Source organism: Centroberyx gerrardi, chromosome 24 (genome assembly GCF_048128805.1).
Source record: "Centroberyx gerrardi isolate f3 chromosome 24, fCenGer3.hap1.cur.20231027, whole genome shotgun sequence".
NCBI classification, from domain to species: Eukaryota; Metazoa; Chordata; class Actinopteri; order Beryciformes; family Berycidae; genus Centroberyx; species Centroberyx gerrardi.
In genome coordinates, this window is record NC_136020.1 from 2644774 (window position 1) to 2666562 (window position 21789).

General features: G+C 42.7%; 1 protein-coding gene across 1 annotated transcript in view; it reads left to right on the forward strand.

Annotated features, from left to right (window-relative positions):
• The window catches only part of large1 (LARGE xylosyl- and glucuronyltransferase 1), a 95941-nt gene that overhangs the window by 38396 nt on the left and 35756 nt on the right, over positions 1-21789 (forward strand). Inside the window, exons 4-6 of the mRNA XM_071905093.2 lie at positions 1149-1231; positions 9554-9677; positions 10269-10440. Coding sequence (XP_071761194.1) covers positions 1149-1231; positions 9554-9677; positions 10269-10440 — 379 coding nt within the window. The remainder of the gene's footprint in view (positions 1-1148; positions 1232-9553; positions 9678-10268; positions 10441-21789) is intronic.

Consider the following 21789-nt stretch of genomic DNA (forward strand, 5'->3'; position numbering starts at 1 on the left):
AGGGAAAGAAGTTTGGAGCTAAAATTGAAGCTATAACCAAAGACTTAAAGGTTCCACCCTAATCCACCCTAAAACACTTAAACACTGTTAAAAAACAGCTATTAGCGATGTGCCTTGAATTCCTTGGCCCATTTTGTTTATTGGTGGTGTATTTTACTTATTCCAGTGGACAACTGGCCAAATGACATGACGTCACGTCAAGATATTTCCATGGCAACTACAACGTAGTTTGAATTTTCTGCTATCTAAAACGTTTGTGGATTTAAGAAAAAATAAATAAGGCCTTAAAAGTTTTTGAATTAAGTACTTGATTTTTTTATTGAAATATAGCACCCAATCATCATTCATCAGTATGCCTCAGCTCTCTGTTCCTCTCTCCATCAACACTTCACATCCTGAGGCTCGTAGCAGCAGTTTAAATGGTAAACAGCAATTTACCGTGCTGCAGATTTTGCGCTGTGCAAACGCTGTTACCACTGATTTTTATGAATACAGGCCATTGTGTTTTGAGAAAGGGGCAAAAGTCATTCTGGGAAACAGGGAATCACTAAATGAAGTAGAAGTAGGTGAGGCAGGTTGAGGAAAAGTGGATACAAAAAAGTAAATTACAGCACTTGTAAGAATATCTGAAGGTAGATTTTTCCTTTAAGCAGCTCCGCTCCCCTCATTTGTCTCAGTTGAACAATATGACTGGCTGAAATGGATTTATACCTTATATTCTGGCATCAAGTGCAGTCTGATAATAGGGATTGAATTGTCCGGTCTCGCTTCAAAGGGTTTCATGCCTCGTCTAAACACTAATACTGAAGACTGATTGGCTCCAAGAGGACTATAGACGATAAGCAGTTGGCTTGATATTGTTGTGGTTAATAGGAATTCTTCCCTTGATGCTGATGAAGCAGGTGAATGAATGTTCCAATGTGTGATTTGGTATAAACACCATTCTCCTTGCTGAAAATAAAATGGTGCTTTGTGCTTTAAATCTACCAATTAAAACTGTTGGTTAATTCTACTTCCCAAATTCAAAGCCACTAATACATTTGTACATTGCATCATGCAGGGTGGCAATGTAAATATCTTTCTCTTTCCTCACTTGTATTGTTTTTTTAATTACTCTTTATCCTTCATTTTTGTCCTGACCTCCACAGACCATCCATGTGGCCATCGTATGTGCAGGTTACAATGCCAGTCGGGACGTGGTGACGCTGGTGAAATCTGTCCTTTTCCACAGGTACAGCATGCTCTCTCTATTATACACTCCTTTTTCCTCTTATTACACACACACACACACACACACACACACACACACACGCACGCACGCTCACACACACGCACACACACGCACACACACGCACACACACGCACACACACGTTTGTCTTACCATACTTGTGAGGACCTTCTATTGACTACATTCATTCCCCAACCCCATCCTAACTGAAACCAAATCCTAATACTAATCTTTACCTTAAGCCCAAGCCCTAACCCTAACATCCTAAAACTAGCCCCATGAAGAAGTGAGGACCAGCCAAAATGTCATTGCTCTGAAGGTCTAAAACTCAAACTAGTTCTCGCAAGGATAGCAGTAAAAGAACACACACACACACCAATCTGAATATGCCGCCTACACTCTGTTGCCTGGCAACACCACCACTGTGAACAGGGAGGATGGCCTCTGGCTCGGCCTCTGTCCGCTTTCTTATACAGTAACACTGTATAAGAACTGTTGGTGGAGGATACTGGGAGGGGAGCAGGTCCAGTTCGGTTTCAGTGTGCGCTCAATCTATACGTTTTTTTTATAGAAAAAGCGCTGCCTCAACAGCAGTTTGTGCTGATAATTTGAAAAAGCCTACCACACAGTGCACAGTTTGTTTCCATAAGGACCAGCTGTCACTATCAGTAACAGTACTGATGTACAACTCAGACACTTACAACAAACCACCACAACACAGCCAGTGTGCTCCATACTGACTCTTTATGATCAGAGGAACAACTACTAACAACTTTACTACTGCTATTTTCAGCATTTTCAACATAGAGTAACATGTACAGTGCCACCAACTGTACTACTGCCAATTTCAGCATTTTCAACACAGTAACAAATACTACCAACTTTACTACCACTACCTTGATCACTTTCAACAGAATAACATGTACTTCCAAATAAGGTTGGGCCGATTACTGATCCGAATCTGTACATTAAGCCCCAATACTCGTGGATGTAAAGTTGGACTCGGAAAAACCGGAAGTTGCCTAAATGTGTTGGGTCCAGACAGTGATCATTGAGCACCAGCTAGAGCACAAGAGAGTGTGTCCCCCATCGTTTCCTTACTTAGCAGAATGAAAAAACACTTCTAAGGCCATGGCACATATGCATACCATCTACAGCCTCCCTGTGAGGAAGAGACAGAAGAAGCAGTTGAGAGTATTGGAGATACAACAGCTGATGGAGAATCAACAGGAGAGTCTTGTGAAAGGACACTGAATGATCTCAAGTGTGTCTAACCACAGAGCAAATGTACGTATCCTTGGCATGCCCAGAGCCTGGTTCTGCTTTAAATGTGGAGAGGATGTTCACATTGCAGTAGCTGTATGCCAGAAAAATCTTGTCTGTGACAAACAGGAGCAGTGGAAGATTCAACATGGGGATCTTCCAAACCCCAGCTCCTGCTACGGGACGCCCAGGAGCTGTAGATTTTGCCCCATTCAGTCCCCCAACTGTTTGAGTCTGAGAGTCCATTCGCTTCCCCAGTTGTGGTGGTGAAAAAGAAAAATGGAAAAAATAAGGTTATGCGTGGACTACAGGAAACTAAACCTGCGCACCTTAAAAAATACCTATGCTCTCCGCAACACTGAGAAAGCCTTCTCAGAGTGGTGCCAAACGGTTCTCAGTCATGGACCTTAAATCAGGATATTACCAGGTGAAAGTGGCTGAGGAAGATGAGCAAAAGACAGCTTTTGTCTCTCTGCTGAGATTCTGGGATTCACACAGGCCACAGGATGTCACAATGGTCCAAGTACATTTCAACGGTTGATGGAGAAGCGTATCGGAGACCTCCATCTAAATAAGGATCATGGGTTGAAATTAATCCCACACAAATGTCATTTTTCCAGTCATCCGTGAAATATCTGGGACATGTTGTAGATGCTGGTGGAGTTCACATTGACCCAGATAACATATCTGCATTGAGGGATTGGCCAAGACCTTCCAATCAGAAGGAGCTGAAATGTTTCTTAGGTTTCCCGGATACTACAGGCGTTTTGTTAGAGGGTACTCAAGGCCACTGAACAGACTTACTGCTGGATACACAGTGGGAAGAGGGGCAATAAATATAAGAGGGAAGCCCCACAGAAGACTGTAAACACCACTGAGCCCTTTGGAGATGCATGGATGCCTTTCAGGACTCTGATTGACAATTGGCCTTTGCACCCGTGTTAGCATTTGCCAATCCTAAGCTGCCTTATATTCTTCACACAGATGCCAGCCAAGAGGGACTCGGCTCTCTACCATGAGCAAGAGGGGAAGTTTAGAGTCATAGCATATGCAAGTAGGGGACTCTCAAGCTTGAGTATCTTGCATTGAAATGGGCTACATGTGAAAACTGTCATGATTATAACAATCCTTTAACAATTCTTACAATACTACAATACTTATGTATTGACCTCAGCAAAACTATGCAGCAGGACATTGCTGGCTAGCTACCCTGTCTACTTACAAGTTCAGCATTACTTATAGGGCAGGTAACACCAACCAAGACACACAAGATTGTCAGGACGTCCTCAAGACCCCTCCCTGGAGGATGTTGGCTTCCTGGAGGAGAAAGCAAGGATAGATGAACTCCATCAGCGAGTGTTAGACAGGAACTGAACTCATGTATTCTCAGAAGATAGTTTTGCTGCTTTATGCCTGCGACACTCGGTTTACATCAGAGGTAATGGATCCCCTCAAGAGCCTCTTATTCTGGTGGAAGCTCTAGCAGTCAATGTTTCTGCAGTTCCATCCAGCTACACATGCTTGAGACAGAGTGCCATTCCAGGCATGATGCATAATGATTGGCTGAACTCCAAGCTGGAGCAACCGGGCATGAGGCTACATCTCAGAGAGTGGAACTTGCTTGAGCTCCAGGATGGGGTACTATTCAGCAGGTACTTTTACAGAGGCAACCCAGTTTTCCAGCTGGTCCTACCCGAGGAATATAGACCCATGGCCATGGGGGTTCACAATGATGTTGACCATCTTGGGGTTGACTGTACTCTTGGCCTTGCTCGCAATAATAGGTATTGGGTAACAATACGGTAACAATGTCACCCGTCTTCTGAACTAGAATATGGAAGTTCCATTTAAGAGAGAGGAAAAGGACCAGTAAGCCAAAGTTTCCAAAGTATTACATACTAATTATTCAGTAATCAAAACGTACTACATTAATGTATTATACATTATAATTACAAAATAGTTGCTCGTTATTACCAGAAATTAGCAGTTACTTTCTCATAATTTCTCTGTAATTACAGTTATTAGCCTGTAATTTGTGTACCGTAATGTAAAGTGCTACCCAAGACTTTTTATTCAAGATGTTTGTTGTGATGATCTGTAACATAAATAAAATATTGTGATTATTATTTTTGCTGAAAATATGTTCTCCCCACCATTTTTGGCACTAGTTTTGGTATGAATAACCATCCTTTACAAGAGGGATTACTTTTTAGAGCAAGCTAGAGCTATTATTGATAGGTTGGTAGCTAGCCAGCTACCCCACCTGGGCCCTAGTTAGCTAGTGCTAGTTTGCTAGCCCAAGCAAAACTTTAAATAGTGTACAAGTCAGCGGCCAATCTTATTATGAACATTTATGTTTGATAATAAAGAAAACAGAACACACTACAGTGAATTGAGTGTATTCCTATTGCAGTGTGTTACTTGTATGAAATGCTCCACTCTGCATAAAGAGAAGCCAGGCTTAGTGCCTTTCCAAAGCTGCTGTTTTCCATCCGCCTTGCAGCTGCTTCCCATTGACTTACATATAAAAAGGCGCTGGCAGTTCAAAAAAGCCAAATAGTGTGAACACGCCTTTAGACCAGCTTTACCAGTGACCAAGCTACAATAACAAGTATTTCCTCAGAAACACACACACCAGAAATGACATCTGCCTATCAACTCACCACTAAACCACAGGAAACTAAAAAATTAACAAGTCTGTCAAAGAGGCCAAGATACTTAAAGCAGATGAGGAAATGTGTTAAATTTGATAAAGCACATTATACTGTTAAACCTGGGGTTTGCAAAGTACAAGTCTGCACTCACACAAGTTGACTTATGAGCACTTAACCATTAAATAGTGTGAAACATCACTGGGTATTAAGTATGTTCCATTACACTTATGTAAACATGAATAATGAATGGTGTATTATTGCGTCGGAGATGGAGTATTCAGCCAAGAATTCTGATTAGTAATCAGTCAGCGTGCATCAAGCATCGCAGCTTCCACAGTTAACAGCACTACTTCTTAATTAGCTACAGAGTTACAGGTGAATTAATCATAAGTGCAATGATGATTTCACTTAAACTGTTACAAAGTCGCCTGGAACTCCTGCTGACAGCCACACTTGATAGCTCTCAATGTTTATTTTCTCCCAAAGCACACCCTCTTAAGATTGGGCCATTTTTCATTATTTATTTTTTTAAATGAACAAAAAGCAGCACAATCCCTCTCTAAAGTTTTATTCTGTTTGCAAAACCATTCGTTGTGGTGTCAGGTTAATCACTGAGGCACTTATTTCAAATCATCCCAATTTTGTTCATGCTTGCAAATGTGTCAGTGTGGTTTTAAATAAGGATCAAATCCAACTGTGCCTATTCATTACTGAGTGTTATGGGGATGATAGCTGAGAAAGATGGGAAAAATCAGGATAATAGTTAGTTGGAAACAACAAGGCCTAAAAGTCACTCCTCTCCCCAGTTTTGGTTTACAAATTGGTGCTGATAATGCAGTCTAGATGCTAAAATATGAAGCATGCAGCATAGAGTTTATGCTTTCTTTCTTCTGCTTTTCCCATAATTCATTGTGTGTCCGCTGACATAGTGTGTCAGATGACAGGAATGACCTTTTTTCTTGGGGACGGTACCTAAGCAGCATGGCTAATATGCTAGGCCCTTCAGGCACTGTTTAATCAGAGGCCATGTTTAAATGTTGACTTGTTGTTTTTGCCACAGTGACAAAGAGAGGAGTGGACGGACTCCTGGGAGGCCAGGCTGTTGGACTGCCATCTGTTAGTATAGAACAGTGTGCTGACTGGCTGAAAGAATGTGATGGCTGCAATAATCTCAAGGGGCAGTCATCGTCAAAACACCACCTGACCCTTCAATGAGCTGACCTGCAACTTTTATCAAGTAGTTTCATAAGCAATATATTTTGCCCCTATCTCTATTGCCGATTTGTGATGAAATATTGAATATGCTATTAAAATCCCTGTGAAGCAAGTTATAAATGGCATATATGATGTACTATTCTATTCTTTTCAATTACTTTATGTCGTTGGTCAAGTGCCAGAGGTGGTGTGTTGTTTAGCCTGCGCTGTAAATCAAACCTTTGCCATCAGTTCATCTCTCGCCTCTGTGATGGAGAGCCCAGTAGGTCCACCCTCACTGTGTGACTGATGTTGTCCGATCTCAAAGATGACATCTCTCCTTTTCTTCTCTCTATTCAGTCGGCACCGGGACTTCTCATCATTCTGATCTGGTTTAGAGTCCAACAGCAGCTATCTCCCACTGGCCTGATGGTTTCCATTAGAATAATTGGGAGGGGGAGATCGCGTTTTGGTGTCGCTCAGAGTATGTTCTCGCTCCTGACAAACAGTACTGAACTGCTGACACATTTTCAGGTGTCTTGGTGCGGTTATTTAGTGCATGTAGAGTACAAATGGCATTGTTCTCACCGGGCCAAATGAACCAAACTAAAGGAGTAAACACTCGACAGTTCAAATAAACCACTTCAAACATTCTTGCACCCTTAATCATAAAGATCCCACTGTTGGTTTCAAAGGCAACCATTCTCTTCTAGAGACACTGGGATTAAGAAGGTTCTTCGTTGTTACGTGAAGCTGAAAGCTCAGGTTTGGTCATTACCTACTCACCCTCATGCCAGTCGAAGTTGCTGGTGAAGTTGGTATATCCACACAACACACAGTGAGTTTGCTAGTGCTGCTCCATATCAGCCTTCTCCAAAAGAATTGAAGTGGCCGGGTCCTGGTTCTTTAGTGTTCCAAAAAGGGCAAAAACTGACCATAAATAGTCTCCGAGCAGCATAATCCAAGAGTCCTGAAGCCAAATGATTGCACTGTGGGTCCAAAAGTCCAATATTTACCTCATTATCTCCTAGATTTTCTGCACTTGTTCTGCACTGCTCCAAGCGTCACAACAGTAGCAAGCAGATGCCTTCAAATGCTGTTGGACATATTGTAATTACGGATACAGCACACATGAACGACCCAATAAAGTGGTACATACAAATAGGAGTCAGATTTTACATGATACCCAAGATGCCAAGATGTGACATTCTCACTCTTTCTTTAACTTTTAGGTGTCACACATATACACCTTTTATCCAATAAACATGATATCACAATATCAATTACAAAACTGATGCGAGTATTCTCCTCTTTATCCTGCCTTTGCAGCACAAAGTATCTCTGTAACACTTGTTTTCTAAAATAGTCACCAAAAGAGTGTCCTGTGTTTCTGGGTTCATTTCGTTATTTTCAGACTTAAAAAATAGCCTACTTGAATACACCAGTTGTATTTACGACTGTAAAACTCGGAAGTAGGCACTTACGAGGAGCACATGTGAGGACACAGGAGCTCTGTGATTGTGGAAAATCTAGGAGATAATGAGGTAAATATTGAACTTTTGGACCCACAGTGCATTTGTTCGGCTTCAGAACACTTGCTGCACAAGCTGGTTGGAGTCATTTTATGGTAATTTTTTGCCCTTTTTGGAGCTCTAAAGAACCAGGACCCAGCCACTTAAGTTCTTTTGGGGAAGGCTGGTAGGGAACAGTGCTAGCAAACTCGTTGTGTGTTGTCAGGATATACAAATTTCACTAGTGTTTCAACTGACATGAGGTTGAGAAGATAATGTTCATGTTCCAAATGTTCATTTTTGGGTGAACTTTAAGGACAGACTTTACCATTCCTTTCTGGAGCCGAGCAGATGGGAGCACAATGAATGTCAATTTGAAGTCACTGTGAAGATCTTTATCTACAGCACTAGAACAAGATTACAATAATCCATTTTGAAGATTAGATTATTAGATTACCATGGGCCCAGCTCTGATAATCTTCTTCTTGGGCATAATCCCAAGCGTCCAGTAAAAGGGCTCGTTGCTGTTTGTCCAGAAGGTGTGAAGACCCTTCCATTTGTGCTGCTGCTGCTGACAGCTTGTTTTGAACCCAGAGCTCGGATACATTTTGAGAGCTCCCAGCCTCCACTACTCGTTATTGAGCAAGTGCAGCTGACACATTCATTCCCAGAGTTATTCAGCACAAGACGCCCCGGGGTGCTCACATCCTCACAGAAAACCAGCTCGGTGTCGCTATCTCTTGCCCTGATTTGGAAGTTCTGAATACATATTTTTAACCCCCTCATTCTGTTTCCCTGAAGAGGCTAATGTAACATAACAGCTCATACTGGGGCAGAATGTACTGTCTTTTCTTGGTCAGGCATTGGTCGTCCTGTCTGCTGATGAGTCATCTCCTTAGCTGCACTGTCTGGCTCTACCGGCCTCAGGGCTGACTGCACACACTCACATCCAGTCTGAAAGTGTGAATTCTACCTGTTGTCTTGGTCATGTAGTTCATATGGAAATGTACAATGAATAGAATATAGACAAGTATAGAAACACATGAAATATTCATCTTGAGTATGCTGAACCTTGAAAAGGGGGTTGTGGGACTATGGATCGGGCTGTGTCCATCTGTTCATCAAGCGTGAAACATTTCAGACACCACTGGTCTCATTTTGAGAAACTTCTGGGTATGATGTACTGTATCTTCACACTGTGCTCCAGTGTTTAAAAAATACACTGATTGGCCTGATGGGGGTGCAGCATTTTTAAACTAAAGCATGATATTTCAGACACCATTGGTCTGATTTTGATTAAAGTTGGAGGGATGATGCATTTTAGCACTGTGTTCGGGCCTTTAAAAAATACACTGCTCTAATTAAATGTCAAAATTTCAGACGTTGAAAGGCCATACTACACCACCGATCCAATTTTGATAAAATTTTAATTCCAGAACTGCCTGGGGAAAAAGAATGAGTAACACTCCCCTCCCTCAATAACTGTCGTGGTGTCCTTGGGCAAGGCGCTGAACCCCGGACTACTCCAGTGGATCTGCTCAGTGGCCACTAGTAGAAGACTGTGGTTATACTGGACAACTCCCAGTGTCCAACAGCAGAGGACTGTTTTTTTACTGGGCAGCATGTGTGGAAATATATGAATGTGACGCAGGTTTTTGCTGGGAAAGGGCATGGAGTTCATTCGACTTGTGTGTGTCCACAGGCGGAACCCCCTCCATTTCCACTTCATCACGGATTCCATCGCCCAGCAAATCTTGGCCTCTCTGTTCCATACGTGGATGGTTCCTGCCGTCCAGGTTGATTTCTACGATGCCGACGAGCTGAAGGTGAGGAACACCAACTCCTCTGCACCTCAGCACTTCCCGGCTTCCCTTAGAACTGATCAGAACTGCATTAAACTTCGCTCTAGTAGTTCATGATCTGACTAGTACTTTCTTTGATTCTTCTGAGAAGTTATGAGCATTATAAACCCTCTTTGATAATGCTGATCCCAGCATATACCCAGAGAGGTTTTATTATTGAGGGAGCAAATTTTTATTGAAAATGATTGATGACTTTATACACAAGGAGCTGGAAAAGCAGCACTGGTGGCCAGGGATGGGATAAATTAATTTTCAATTCAGTCAATTTAGGAAGTGAATTTTATTCTCTAAATTCAAAAACTGGAAATCTGCCATAAAATGTTATTTTATTCAAACTGTAACGACATCTCAAACCCAGTCTCTATCATTATTATATAAATTGCACTTTTAATTCAGTGATTTAATTTTCATTTGAATTAGGTGAACTGAAAATCAAATGATCCCTATGGTACAACATCTAATTCATTGGTTATTATACTGATGGATTGTTCTGACACAGCCATCCCCGCTGGAAACCGGTCAGTGTATGAACTGGTTTGGTCTGCTGTGTTTCAGTCTGAGGTGTCATGGATCCCCAACAAGCATTACTCCGGAATCTATGGCCTAATGAAGCTGGTGCTCACCAAGACGCTCCCATCCGATTTGCAGCGAGTCATCGTTCTAGACACTGACATCACCTTCGCTACCGACATCGCCGAGCTCTGGGCCGTCTTCCACAAGTTTAAAGGTAAGACTATGCCTATTTTCTGACTGCTCAACTTCTGCTGTTGCTCAACATCTTCCAATTTGAAGTAACTTGTAGCTGGATAAATTAGACTTTCAAATGAGCTTCCCCATCACTGCCAATGACAAAAGCAAAGTGCCACATAAAAGGTCAGTCAGACTGGGGATTTGTCCAGAGGTTTACCTCTTGCTTGTTTCTAATCCCTAGTCTCCCCACACTTTCTCCAGCAATGGCTGAATGTCCATGTGGAGAAAATCAGCAACATGTCTCACCATGTAGGACTGTTCTTTTTAAATCCATGTGGTTGCCGACTATACTGTAGATGCAGATGGCAGGAGGATAGTATTGTAAGTGTGTGCGGTTACACTGGTGAGATTCCAGTGATGAGCCTGAAAGATTAACTAGGTGTCTGTTCACTTCTAACAAGCTTGGCAGGCCTTTTCACCAGGCTGTGGAAGTCTGAAGGGAATGGGAGACGAGTTTGAGGGAGGATATTAGGAAACCCGTTTTCTTGTGGTCAGCTACTCAGTGCATGGTGTAAACAAATATTCAAATATAGGGCTGCAACTATTGGATTATTTCCATTTTCAAATAATCTGTCCACTAACTTTTTTGACCAATGCACAAAAGTTCCATAGGGAAATATAGCTTCATGCGATGTGCCGGGGTTCACTACATGAGGACAAGAGATGGGAATGATCTGGTTGTTATTGGTAAATGTTTGGAGCATATGGAGTTACACTTATGTAGTTGTGCAGAGCAATTTTACTTCCACTCAGAGGTGAAGTATTAGATGAATGTTGACATACTAAGTATTGACTAATAATTGTGTTCCATATTTCCAGTGATAAGCAGTCTGTTACTGTTTGGGCAGAGATCCATAGCATTTATACTTATGAAAAACGTGGTGAAATAGAAGTGCAGTGTGTGATGTTAACATGGGTCTTTGATTTCACACAAGAATATATAATTGTATAGAGTATGTGGCTAGTTATAGTAGATTGAGAAGCATTTGGAGTTGTTCACAATGCACTGAGCGAAAGGGTTAGGTACAATGTTTGAGGATGACACAAGGAGACACTGAAAATGTCAAATGATATAGACTCAAGCATTCACTGCACATATGGCAATGTTAGGTTAACACAAACAAAATTAGAGTAGAAATGCTGCCCGGTGGGAGGAGGCAGATATTGTCGGTGCTCCCAGTGGGTAGTCTGTACAGGCTAAGACGGATTTACCAGTGAATTCAGCAATCATTGGCAATCGTTTTTCCTCCATTGATTTGGATTGTTTGAAACATATTTTCTCCAACTCCATGTCCTGGTAATAAACAGTTTGCACAGCTATGTAAACTCTTTGAATAACAAAATATTTGGGACGGCAAAGTTGATTAACCCCCACCTGCAAGGTTAAAGGACAAATTGCAAAAACTTGACATTGATCCCCACAAACAAATATTTATATGACTCATCTCTAGAGGATATAGAAGCTGCTAAGGAGTTGGTGGGAGGTGATATTAGGGAGCCCACTATGTCCTCAGATAGATGTAATGGAATGGGGAGGAAAGAAAGGAGGCAGGCAGGAGTTATGAAGGAGCTGGGACATAGAGTGGGTGGCGGAGGAGGAGGGGGGTGGGGGGTGGGGGATGTTACATATTGGGGGTCTGCTGGGAGGTAGGGAAGAGTGGAGGGAGGAAGGGAAGTAGGCAGGAGGTGGGAAGGAGGTGGCAGTGGAGTGGCTTCAAAGATTTATGGGTAGCGCTGTCCCATAGTGCACCGCAGCCAGCAGGGGTTTGGATCAATCTTAATTAACAGTTGACTCCAATGCGGCACCTCTGCCACCCACTCCCTTTGCTGTCCAGTCTGGCTGAACTGTCTAGCCCCATTACTTTTAAAGTGGTACAACAGCCCGCTAAGACACACTCAATAAATGTTACTCCGAAGCTTTAGCTTTCTGCAAATTACCAGCTGATACACAAGCTTATAAGGATGCCAAAGAGAGCTGATACAGTCCCACGATTTAGCCGACACGATTACTGTTATGCATGGTCATTTTAACTTCTTTTGGCACCATATATCCCACCAGCATATCAGGGATGATAAAACTGTTCATATTTGTTTGAAAACTGTATTCATACATGTTGGCAAGGGTTTGGCTGGAGTTTACATGTCCACACACCCCTGAAGATTTATCCTCCCACCCAAGACTCAAAGCCAAAATCTATACTTCTATGTCATCCCTACACTGAAAGTAAACATTTCTGCTGTGTTTTTGTCGGCCCTTTATGATCTCTGCCATTTCAGCTGAAACATTTGGCTGCCACTGCCGTCAGCTGCCTGTAAAGTAGGAAGAACTGATAGCTTTGTAATGCTGACAGCCATTAAAAAAGACGGGTAGAATCGCTAGCAGTTAACTTTGCCCTAAAAAGCAGTCTGATGTGCTGTGTGTGGGATTGAGTCGGTGGGATTCTCTGTAAGTCAAATATTGCAGTCTCCTCTGCAGTCAGCAGACAGCAGCTTGTCTCTCCGCCTGCTCAGGTAATAGTGCTGCTGCTGCAGCCTCCTGCTGGGAGCTTCTCTCACTTTTTCTCACTCTGTTTCTGTCTCTCTCTCTCCGTCTCTTTCTCTCTTACCAAGTATACTTCCTTGCCTTTTCATCTTCCTTTTGTCCCTATTCTCCCTTTGCCAAACTTCCTGTGGTGATTATATTCAGACTCAGTTTGTTTTCATACACCCATCAGGGAACAGGCTTCGTTATTGGAGATAAAAATATGAGGGTGAATATTGTAACGCTGTTTCTCCAATTCCCTGTCAATGTGATGGCAAGAAAGAATTGCGATCTAATGGCGTACCTGGTTCAGGATGGACTGCGGCGACTTGTTCTGATGTGGAGTGCAATTATGGGCTACATCCTGGTGTCTTGATTGCACTCCACTCCATGTCAGTCTTCTCCAAAATAACTGAAGTGGCCTGGAACTGGTTCTTTAGAGTTCCAAAAAGGGCAAATAATTACCATAAAATTATTACATACAGCATGTGTAGCATAATCCAAATGTTTTGTACCAAACAATTGCACTGTGGGTCCAAAAGTCCAATATTTACTTACTTTAACAACCCCCCCACCCCCACCCCCTCCTCCCTCCCAGTCCCGACTAACCCTGATAGTCAGGACGATCCAGTCAATCTTAGAATCACCATTGAAATCGTCTAGTGTGACCTAGGCTTTATTCCGTTACAAAACTACAGAGTTTCCACAGAACATAGTGGAGGCAGCTCCTACCTAGCCACTCTCCCCGGCTCTCCATTTAACCCCGGCAGCACTCAGGGAGGTGAAAGGTTTGATGTGTGCCACTTCTGTTCCCTGATTGCTAATTGTATGTTCTTGCTTAGGGGCTCCTGGGCCACACAGAGGCGGTGACACACACCATTCATTCATCCATTCTCAGCAATCACTGGTCCCCCGCTTGTACTTCATTGTTGTTAAACCCCCAATGCTAATCAGCAGACATTCTGGGGTTAGGTGTGGAACCCCGGGGAAATTAGAACGCCACTCAAAAGACCTCATATTTCATTTTTTACTCCTTCCCATATACCCCGGCCTCCAGGGAGTGCATTCCATGACCCCGGCCACTCTGACAAATTTGAGGCTTGCGGGGTTGCGTGCCATGGGGGAGAGGGCAGGTATTACAAGGTCAGGGTGCTTCATGTAGAGGTGGGGAAGAGATAGAGCAACGTGCCGCACTGCATGTGACCTCATTTACATCTGAACCAGCTCTCAGGAGTTGTGTATCGCTCCTAGGGTTGGATACCGTTCACATTTGAACCGATACCGGTACCAGTACCTGGAATTCGGTACCGGTACCCAACGGTACCTTATTTCGGTACTTTACTCTCTCTGTAATAACAAAAATGTAATTTCAGTTGTAAAAAATAAGTCCAAACTTCTCAATTTCAACATTGTTATTTATTTAGAACATTGTTATTTATTTAGAACATTTTACACACCACACAAAATAAACCCCCTCCCTACCTCCCTCTCCCCTCCCAAACCCATCCCTACAACCTCCAACCTGTCACAGTCTGTCACCACCAGGGCATAGCTGGTGGCATAGCCAGGGGTAACGATGTCTTCTGTGCCAGGGTGAAGGGTGTAACCTCTGCGGCTCTCACTGTGACACGAGGGCGGGTTGAGAGTGGGACAGGGTGACCTCTCAATGAAAGCAAGAGTGTAAACAACACGACTCACGAGCTGATGATAATGATAACGCTAGTAAAAATGCTAAGCTAACGTCAGCCAAGACAATGAAAAAAGCCCAGTTATCTCCAACAACAACTTATCCAACTAGCTAATTAATTACCTGAACATGTCGATGAAGTTGTCGATGCCTCACTTAAAGTTTCATCGTCCATGGAGGGTTCAACTTCTTCGGCGCTGGCTGCATGCTGCTAACGTTAGCTACGGCTGCTGCTGGGGACTTGGCTTTCAGGCTATCAAATACGGTACACTCTTCAGTAGGGATGCCCCGATAACGTTTTTTGCCGCCGATCGTCTATGAGCCATATCTGCCGATACCGATCGGCCATACCGATAGTTTTTTTGTTTTGTTATAGCAGCTGGTATAGCAGTATTATAGGTCTAAAAGTTTCCATTTTACATACATTTCATCCATCAAATTGAGTCCTGGTTAAAAAGTATCCACATTTTCTTTTTTTCTACCTCAATATTTACTTGATCATTATGTAAACAAAACCATGTGCGTTCTAGGTAGCGCGGCATGATTTAGTGAGATAACCAAAGCACAAGACTCTGACTGTTGCCACTTGCCTGTGTTGTTGAGTCAAGTTAAATAAATGGAGACACCCTCTGAAGATATATATCCGTTTCAGTCTTTGTTTTTGTATAGCCTAAGTGAATGTTCTTAAGAGAGAGAGAAATGAGACTTTTCAGTTGCCTCTCCGCTGTTAGGGTCTTGACCAGACCTTAGATCGGGCCCAAAAAAACAAGCCCGACCCGAGCCCGTGCACGTTCTTTCTGAGCCCGGCATGGGCCCGTCCCATTGGCTGCATTTATGGGCTCAAGCCCGGTTTAAAACCAACATTTTCTTAGTAAGTTGGCTGTTTATAAGTAGCTAAACTAATTCTGAGTTGGTTGAATGACAAAAATCTGTTCAGAATTACGTGTGGGATCTTACTGAATAGCCTACTTCCTCTCGCAAAGGACTCGCAAAGCGAGTGTGGTGCCGCAGCGAAAACCCGACACTTACATTTCAAACCGTAACCTTTGATTGACTGGTGATAAAAACATAATTGACACAAGGAATTAACAATCAGACTTTGCGGATTACAGAGAAATTTGAATGACAGAAATCTGTTCAGAATTACGCATGGGATCCATGGTTATCAACCTGCCTGCGTGCGCACGGCGCCAGAGGAGAGGAGGAGACGCTGTACCGCTGCTGACTGAGATGTGAATATGTACCGATCACAGTGATTGATACATAAGGTTTAAGGTTACAATGTTATAATACATATAACATTCTGATTATCACACCAAATAGCTTACTCCCCACCCCAATTATATATAAAAAAAAAAGACATTACAAACATCTCATATTTATACTGAATATCGGCCGATTCCGATTGCTGGCCGATCGATCGCGGCATCCCTACTCTTCAGGTTTTAGAAATGTTTTGTGTTTGACCAGGTGTTTCCTCAGGTTAGACGTGTTGCCATGGCCAGCTTTGCATTTCGCATCACAGACATTGCAGCGAACGTTGTCTGCGTCAAGTTTTATAAAGTGTAACCACACTTGGGACCGCTTTCCGCTCGCCATTGCCCTGACTGTGTTGAACAAGCTGCAGGAGTGACGTAATCTCGCTCTCGTAGTCTCGCTCTCTCTCTTTCTCTCTACTCTCTTACCCAGATGCGCTCTCAGGTACTGAAATTTGGCATCGGTACTCGGTAGTACCAACGTAATTCGGTCGGTACCTTTAAAAGTACCGAGTTCGGTACCCAACCCTAATCGCTCCTAGGCCCATTTCTCTTCGTCCCCAGCTATGGCCAGGTATGAGTGAGTGATTGAGTGAGTGTGTATGTGTGCAAAGGGTCATGTGAGCATGTGTGCTACGTGTACATTTATTTTTTAGAGAACAAGTGGTGCCTCAACCATGAAGAAGAAAAGTGGGTTACCTGACTTGCACTTTGTTTCCATAGTGACCAGCTGCTACTATCAGCAAACAACAACTGTCTGACCCTTTTCCTAACATGACTATCACACAGTTAATTAGTTTAATGGGGATTATTTTCCCTTTTTCCACTGCACACTGTAACTTACTTCTAGTGACAGTGAAGAGGCAAAACGAAACAGACAGTGTTAGAGTGGGAGGCAACATCAATTCTGTTTTTCCATGCGATATATGCTTTTAAAACATATAACAGATATCGACATTTACTGGTCTGAAAAAGTCTGAACAGACTTTTTTCAGGGAATGGCTTCAGAGTGTGTTGACTTGGGGTCAGAAAATTATGAGGACAAGAGATATGTCTGAGAGAGTATGTGCGAGAAAAGCGTTTTTAATGGACTGAGCTCACTCTATATCTATCCATATTTGACATTAAGCAAATCTCATCCATACTAGTTATGTCCTGTTATTTTCTATTACATAAAAGCGCATTCCAAGAATTCCATGCAGTAAATTCACAATGATTGAAGAAATCTGTCATGTTTTTTAATACCTTATACTTTGTTGCTGTTAACCATGTAACTGCTTAGTTCTTTTTGGTGTTTTGCTTACTCAAGCGCTTTTGGCAAAGTGCTTGCTCATGTTATATAATCAAGTAATGACTACACCAACGTTTTGCCTCTATATATCGTCATATTTTAGGAATAAAAATGCAGATACTGATTTGGTTGAGGTGTTTTATTCCAAAGATTAAGTTTTACAGCATGACATTTTATATCCTTTATACATTAAGTCATTAAATTGCTGTGGATGCAGACATCAGCTTTAACATTGTGCGGTCTATTGGCATCTTTGCTTGACTGGTGAAGGGGGTTCAAAAGTCCAGCCTTCCTATTGTGTGTGCAAAAACGCTTTGAAGTTCATCAATGCTTGTTTCCGCTGGGTCCGACGTTGCAATGTAGCACAGCGAGCAACATGGATCTCATTGCAAAGCCACATACAACTTCACCCATCCACACATCATTTATTTTTAATAACGTGACCTATTCGTTTATTTCATGTGCTCAGTTCATCACTCACTCTCTTTGGGTAAAAAAGACAAATCTTTAATCGCATTGTAATTATTTGTGATGTAGTACTCGTCATCAGTAACTGCTACTACCAACTTTAATACCGCTACTTTGTCCACTTTCATTGTGGTTGTTGTTGACGTAACTGTCAGCTGCTGATGTGCTGTAGAAACCCCACCTCCTCTTCATTGTGGTTGATCGGCTCATAAAATTGCATTTCATGTCATGCTCTAAAATGCTCTAAAATGTTGAACTCTTCACAACTTTCTCGTATTTTCAAAGCAACCGTTTTACATCCGGCTTACGGCTGCTCCCACTTGACTTTAATGTAAAAAAAAAAAAGCCCTGGCAGTTTGAAATGCAGATTAGTGTGAGCAATATCTGCTGCAGTTCATTTATGGTTGATTTTAAAATAACTTGTTAATAACAACAATAGGGAGGGAAAGTCATCATGTCGCTCCCTGCTGTTTGCGTTCAAAACTGGCCATCAAAATTAATTGGATGGTTGGCACATTTAATATTTCACAACATCAGGTGCAAATACACTTCTTTTTGCGCCAATGATGTCACTGCCACAGTCCAATCCAGCAAGCTCCAGCGATACTTTGGATCAAATACTTTGGATTTGATCAAAAAGCATCCAGCATAGTGAAAACCTGTATGAATCAGGGTATGTAGGACTCCATCTTGATTGCTGTCCATCATTCTAAAGATGTGACACAATCATACATTTCAGCAGCAAGGATGCAGTTCTTTTGTACAAGTGTCTGCACACTGTTATGCCATTGCAAAAAAAAAAAAAAAAAAAAAAAGTTAAAGGGCCATTAAGTAATTATGACTTATATCAACCTCTATTAGCGATCAATCAACAAATTACAGCAACATTGACAGGTCTCTGGCACAGCCTATGGTGCCCAGAAATACAAAAGTCACATTTTGACAATAGAACGAGTTAGCTGGCTAATTAGAGCAGAGATCCAACAGAAACTTCTTGTGAAGAGGTAATATGTCACAATGCAAAAAATACTGCTTTGGCAGTTGCTTGGCTTGAAAATTAAATGTGTTGCGATGCTGATCGCTCCCTCATTGCACCATCCTCCATCTTCCTCCATCTTTGAGCAGTTGAAAATGCGTGGGGTTGTTCCAAAACAGAGTACGGGCCAGAAAGTGAGCTTTGAAAGCCCAAAATCTCAGGACCTAGCCATGTGATCATTGGTATCGTTCACCAACCCTGTCAGTCACCCACACATATGGTCATTTTGTGCTATGGGACAGTAGACATCTTGCTCATTGCACCCTTAAACATGTGAACACTTCCAAGTTGTAGCAACAAGATGTCACCCTGTTCTTCTGCTTTGACCAGCATACGGTCAAACTTGGACTGGTGTTAGCTGGTGAGGAGCCTCAGTGCAAGGTTTCTGAAATGGCCGACTTCACCGGGGGCTTTTATTTCAGCAGGAAGCCAGTGTTTGGAACAAACAAGGCTCATGAATAGGATTTATCATGCATACACACGCTCTGTATCTCTCTCTGTCTTTCTGTCGCTCTCTCTTTCTACATCCATCCTCACACTAATGCATATATAAACTAACACATGCACATGCAAGCACCTGCAACACACACATACACACACACACACACCCATGCACCTGCGATTACAGGGCTACACAAATACATGCGCATGTTATCATGAACCATTAAAAGGTTTTATCTTGCTTGTCATTGAATAATCACAAGGTCATAGGTATATGTGGATTGTGTTCTGAATATTCCACAAAAATATTTGTGCCTCCAAGTGAATTAGAGCAGTCTGAGCTTGAGTCAGATTTCCATGGAGTCTTGCAGAAGTATCGCCCCTAGTGTTTGCTCCATAATCCTTTTCAAAGACAAGCCGATAGTCCACCATGTTCTATGTAACAATGTTATATAAATCATTGACCAGAACATTAGTTCATCTGCTGTCTCAAATTCTGGGAATTTGCTGAGAGTGACCTATTTTCAGCCTGCACTCAGCAACACGGTGTTGGACAAGCTTTTTGCCTTCCAAAGCGACACGCACACATGGTGCTTTGTGGGCCCTTAAAGACATCTAAAAATGCTCAGTGGGTTTATAGGCCAATGTAAGTGGGGCATTAAACAGCAGATGTACATTTGCTTGTGCTGCTGGGTGAGACACGTCTGCCGAGTAAATCAATAATGCAGAGGTGGGCTCTGCTGATGAGAACCTGGCACTGGAGACACAACAGATTGACTGGGGGTGGGTGGGTAACAGACAGGTGCTGTAGGTGTTGCGCACACCAGCTTCATGTCCTGACTGTATGTTTCTGCTGGAGAATGCAGGACGTTGTGAACAACAGCCTGTTGCACCAGTTAAACTTGTTCAGACTAAAGTTCAAACTTTAGTCTCACTTCACTAATAAGCCTTTTCCAGTGTCCTGCCCTGCCGCTCTGTCAAACGGGTTCTGGAAGTGTTTCCATTACTAGCAGACAAGTTCAGGACATACTTCTTGGAACTAAATTACGTCCAACCTCAGGAGCAGACACCTACACAAGTCTAGCAATAACAAAATATCAAAAAACAAGATGGTAGCTTCAACCTCCTCCATTTTGCCAGTGTTGTCGTAGCATTACCCTTTATAATGCTACGACCTTTGTGGATTCTTGAAGTGCAATTGCAAACAACCAGGAACAACTGGGAACCCATCCCTGGAGCCACCTATGTCCTGGTTAGTTCTCACCATCAAAGGTTCCTGTGCAGTGGAAGAGGGCAGGACTGCTAATGAGGAAGAGTGTGGGTGTGCTGTCGGATAAGCTTCCCCACTCTTGTTGCGACCTGAGAGAGGGAGAGAAGAATTACAATTGGTCACATTAGGTTTGACCCAAATGCATGGACACTCTTAGATTGATTCAGAACAGGGTTAATACAGTAAGACATGTTGGATATCATGTCCCTAAACATTTAATTTCCTGGTGTCCCTTTTACTAAACTGCTAATTTCAGTCAGGAACACTCTAGTCACAAGCTAAAACCATTTATAGCAACAAAGGAAGATTATTCATCTGGCTCAAAGCAAGACCTGGAACTGGTTCTTTAGACTTCCAAAAAGGGCAAAGAATGACCGTAAAATTATTACATACAGCATGTGTAGCATAATCCAAGTGTGTTTTATACCAAACAATTGCACTGTGGGTCCAAAAGTCCAATATTTACTTACTTTAACAGCCCCCCACCCCCACCCCCTCCTCCCAGTCCTGACTAACCCTGATAGTGTAACCCCAATTAGAGTTTTTACTGTACAGCTCCGGCCATGTGATTGGATGAGACAGCTTTCAGAATTGAACGAAAATGTGTGCTCTTTTTCCTTTGCAGTGAGTGGTTTGCCTGGCTTCACCGAGGTCCTCCTCGCCACTCACGCCCTGCTGGAAATGTGATGTATGGGGTTTCAATGAGGCATTGAGGCTCAAAGGGCTTGTGGGACACTTTGACTGAGTTCACTGACCACGGTGTCAATAGAACCCATTTTACCAGCATTCCTACTGCCTCTGCTTTCATAGTGCCCCTCTGCTATCTACCATTCACCCCCGTTTTGAAATGTGTGTTGATTTGAGAGAGAGACAACAGAGATGGAGACAGACAGAGAGGAGAGAGTAGTAGTCAGGCAGAGGGAAGCGCACAAGTTATCACAGTGCACAGGGGCTTGGCTTAATATCAGTTTGATTGACACAAGCAATAATTGCCCATCACTGGTCTGATGAAGTCTTTCCAAAGAGGTGGTGGGCTGGAACGAGTCCCATAGACTGATACGACACTGGTACTCTAACATGTCCAGCATCCTGCAGCCTTGGGGCCCAATGGTCCTGAAAAGAGGAGGGCTTGGCGGTGTTTTCCCCGCAGAGTTGTCCTTCCCTGGTGACGAGCCTCATTTGAGAGTAGTCAGATAGATTTAACACCACACCTCACTCTCCACTAAATCAACCGTCAGTGCCTCTGCCCTGCTTTAGCCAAGCAAGGATCCACTCCACGAATTAATCTTGACAAGGACAAATTCCTCTTTACGAGGAAGTCCTATATACATATATCCTTTACTTAATAAGGTGGTG